This window comes from Uloborus diversus, chromosome 2, assembly GCF_026930045.1.
Source record: "Uloborus diversus isolate 005 chromosome 2, Udiv.v.3.1, whole genome shotgun sequence".
Lineage (NCBI taxonomy): Eukaryota > Metazoa > Arthropoda > Arachnida > Araneae > Uloboridae > Uloborus > Uloborus diversus.
This window is the reverse complement of record NC_072732.1, coordinates 46,147,778-46,151,152: the sequence shown is the minus strand read 5'-3', so window position 1 is coordinate 46,151,152 and position 3,375 is coordinate 46,147,778. Positions and strand designations below refer to the sequence as shown.

Below are 3,375 nucleotides of genomic sequence, written 5' to 3'. Positions count from 1 at the left end.
TAGCATTTTAATTTATCACCTCTTGGTTGTAATATTTTCTTTGATTTTTTTAAATCAAAAATCTAGTTTTGAATTGAAAAAATAATATGCATTAAACTTAATACTATTTCTGTCCAGACATTCTATTAAATTGTAGAATTTTCTCCACTGAGCTATATTAACTATTATGCAAATGCTTATATGTATGAACCAACTGGTCACCTTAATTTACTAATTCTAAAGAATCAAGGAAACTCATTCATTTGAAAAAATTTCGAAGAACTATTGATTATATTTATCGCTTGTTTTTTTATTTATTTATTTGATCTTTATTAAATAGAGAAGTTAGTTTATTAAATAAATTATTACTAATTGAAGGTGAATTTTGCTTCTGCAGGAATGTTGACTTCACAGAGATACTCCAGCCAAATCTTCGTGACAAACAACCAAAAGCTATTTATGATTTAATTGCTAACATTGTTCATGACGGTGAGCCAGGATCTGGGAAGGGAACATATCGTACTCACATTCTACATAGAGTAAGTTCCTTACATCAGTTTAAGAAATTTATTATTTTTCTTATTCCTTTATTTATTTTGTTCTTAAAATATTCTTTTTACAGAATGTTTCAAAACTTATAGTAGTGTATAGGACTTTTAGTTTTGGATAACACAGCATGTCTATGTAAGCATTAATCACCATATTGTGCATTATTGGAACAGAAATACTAATAATTGTTTAAATAGTATAAAATAGTTTTTAAATGAAGTATTAAATTTATGAGGAATAACTCAAAAAACTTAGAACAGTAATTACTGTTAAAGACATGTGTCAATTCATCTTATGCATATAACTTCAAAAACAAATCTTTCTGTGAGCCAGGGAAAATTCTAATATCTTCTAAGTGGAAAAGTGTTTTAAACAAAATTTAATTTTGCCAAAAATTTGCAATTTTTCATTATTTGGCTCATTTGAAGTAGCATGTAAAATTAAGTTGGTGCTATATATAAATATTTTGATGCATATTTAATATTAAGTGAATGAATCTAATGTGAAATTCTTCAAAACACCTAAAAAGTCAGCTTTTAAAGTGATTTTAAAAAAAAATCAGAGACAGAGAATTTTTATTTAGTGTGCAAAATAAGTATTCCTCTTATATAAAAATCGTAAACACCCTTTCATTTTTAAAAAGCTCATGAACTTAACTCACTTTTGAATTGAATATTGATATTGAAAACATTAAAAACTCATATTGAAATAAATAAAATGTAAACAATTTGTTATGATTAAAATTCACTCATAGTAACACTCATAGTAGTAAACACTCATACTTAGAAATTTCTACAGACATTTTGTTGCAGCATCTGTATTTTCCCCCCTTTTTCTTTTTGTGAAACACCAGATGAATGTTTAACAATACTATTGGCCTGTTGTTAATAATGGAAACACACAACTAATTTCTAAAAATTCTTTTGTTTTAATAAGGGATCAGGGAAGTGGTATGAAATGCAGGATCTTCATGTGACAGAAATTCTTCCACCAATGATTACATTGTCTGAAGCATATATTCAGGTAATTTACTTATTTATTTTTCATGATTACTTTTTCTGTAGCTTCTTAATGTGCTCAATATTTGATGTGTTTTGTGTTATTAAAAATGAATTCAGTTTGATTTTCCGCATGCGTTTTGAACTAACCAATGAGAACTTATATAACATTTATTTTGATTATTGCTAACTAACTAGCCACCTTTTATTATGCACTAGCCGTCTTCGGCGACCAGCTGGTCCGCCTTTTTATGCCATTCGCCTTTTTGCGCCAAGGTTGCCGCCTTCAGCGGCTGCAAAGACAATTTAGCGACAGTATTAATGTTTTTCTTTGTGTATCAATATTACCATTTGCCTTTTTACGCCAATGTTGCCGCCTTCAGCGGCAACTTAAATTAATTTCGTGGCCCTATCAATCAATTTATATCTATCTATATCATTAGTAGTTTGAATAAAATATTTTCTAGACCTCTCTCCAGTTCCGTCGTTTGGAATACTTTTAAAGGAGGGGAGGGGAGACACAAACGGCGTACTCTTCATGCAAATTTTGTCGAAAAATAACAAAAAGCACTCCCACTTTTATGTGAATGCAGGGGCGTAGCTAAGGGGGGGATTTGGGGACAACCCCCCCCCCCCGAAAAGTTAGTCTCAAAAAAAAAGAGAAAAAGAAGAGAGAAGAGAAAGAAAAAAAAAGAAGAAAAGGAAAAAATTCTAAGCGATAATATATATATATATATATATATATATATATATATATATATAAGAAGTAACCCCCCCCCCCCCCCGAAAGTCGGGTCTAGCTCCGCCACTGTGTGAAAGCATTGTTTTTTCAAAGTCATGGTGTGTGTGGGAGGGGGGGACATTGACACCCCGTTGAAGTTTTTTAAATGCATGTCTCTTTCTTGCTGTCCATCTACTATATTGGCCTCTATATTTGGCTATATATCCATACGATCTATGCATATCTACCTTTGACAGTAATTAACAATTTTTTTTTATTTATATAAGTATTAATTCGAAAAAAAAGAACATTTTTTGGCCTCTCTATCTCTGTATCTACCTAACCTAACCGCCAATCCGTAACAAAAACACAGATCATGCAAAAAATCGCAGGCTTTATTTATTTAATCAAAATAGCACGCAAATAAAAACTCTTTTTTTTTTTTACAGATTTGGGAAAAAAGAACTTCTGAAGACCTATCAAAGAATGGCAGCTGAATTCAACATTTTGTACATATCATTGATATTTAGTTCCATTTCTAAGAAATATCATATTATTTATGTAATAAATTTTTAGTATATAACTCATGACTTTTTAAATAAAGCCTAGTGCTACAAATGTCATATGATACAGAAATCACTTACATTGAATTAAATATTGTTTGAGAAGAATATTAATCAAATTTTAATAAATTACGTCTCAAGTAAATTACATGGAAAGTACATCTCAAGATGCACCATTTTGTGAAAATGTTTTAACTATAGTTAATTGAATAAACTTTGTTAAAATAAAAGGGTTTTGTTGAAACATGGGTCACAAAGTAGCAAGTAGTTCAGCAATTTCGTTTCCAAACACCCCTACATAGGAGGGACTCTACTGCAAGCACACAGAGTCAACCTGGGCCAAAGAATCCAATTTAAAAACAATATCCTGCCATAACTTACCCAGTATGAGTGGCCAATCCTGCAGCTATTGTAATTATAGAGGGATGGATTTTGCCGGAATTCCGGCTTTATCTGCTGGCTTTTAAAACCTTTCCTCCTTTTTTTGCCTCTTTCATGCCTTATTTTTTCTCCAAAATCGGAAAAAAAATACAATTTATTAAAATTTTTGGTCCCCGATTTTGTA

The 3,375-nt window shown here is 30.6% G+C and overlaps 1 protein-coding gene across 1 annotated transcript in view; it reads left to right on the top strand.

Annotated features, from left to right (window-relative positions):
• Window positions 1-2,972, top strand: part of LOC129217010 (U4/U6.U5 tri-snRNP-associated protein 2-like) — a gene marked incomplete in the record, with an annotated part of 19,427 nt that extends 16,455 nt beyond the window's left edge. Inside the window, 3 exon segments of the mRNA XM_054851237.1 lie at window positions 377-518; window positions 1,465-1,551; window positions 2,697-2,972. Of these exon segments, the coding sequence (XP_054707212.1) occupies window positions 377-518; window positions 1,465-1,551; window positions 2,697-2,744 (277 nt within the window).
• Window positions 2,973-3,375: the final 403 nt, after the last annotated feature.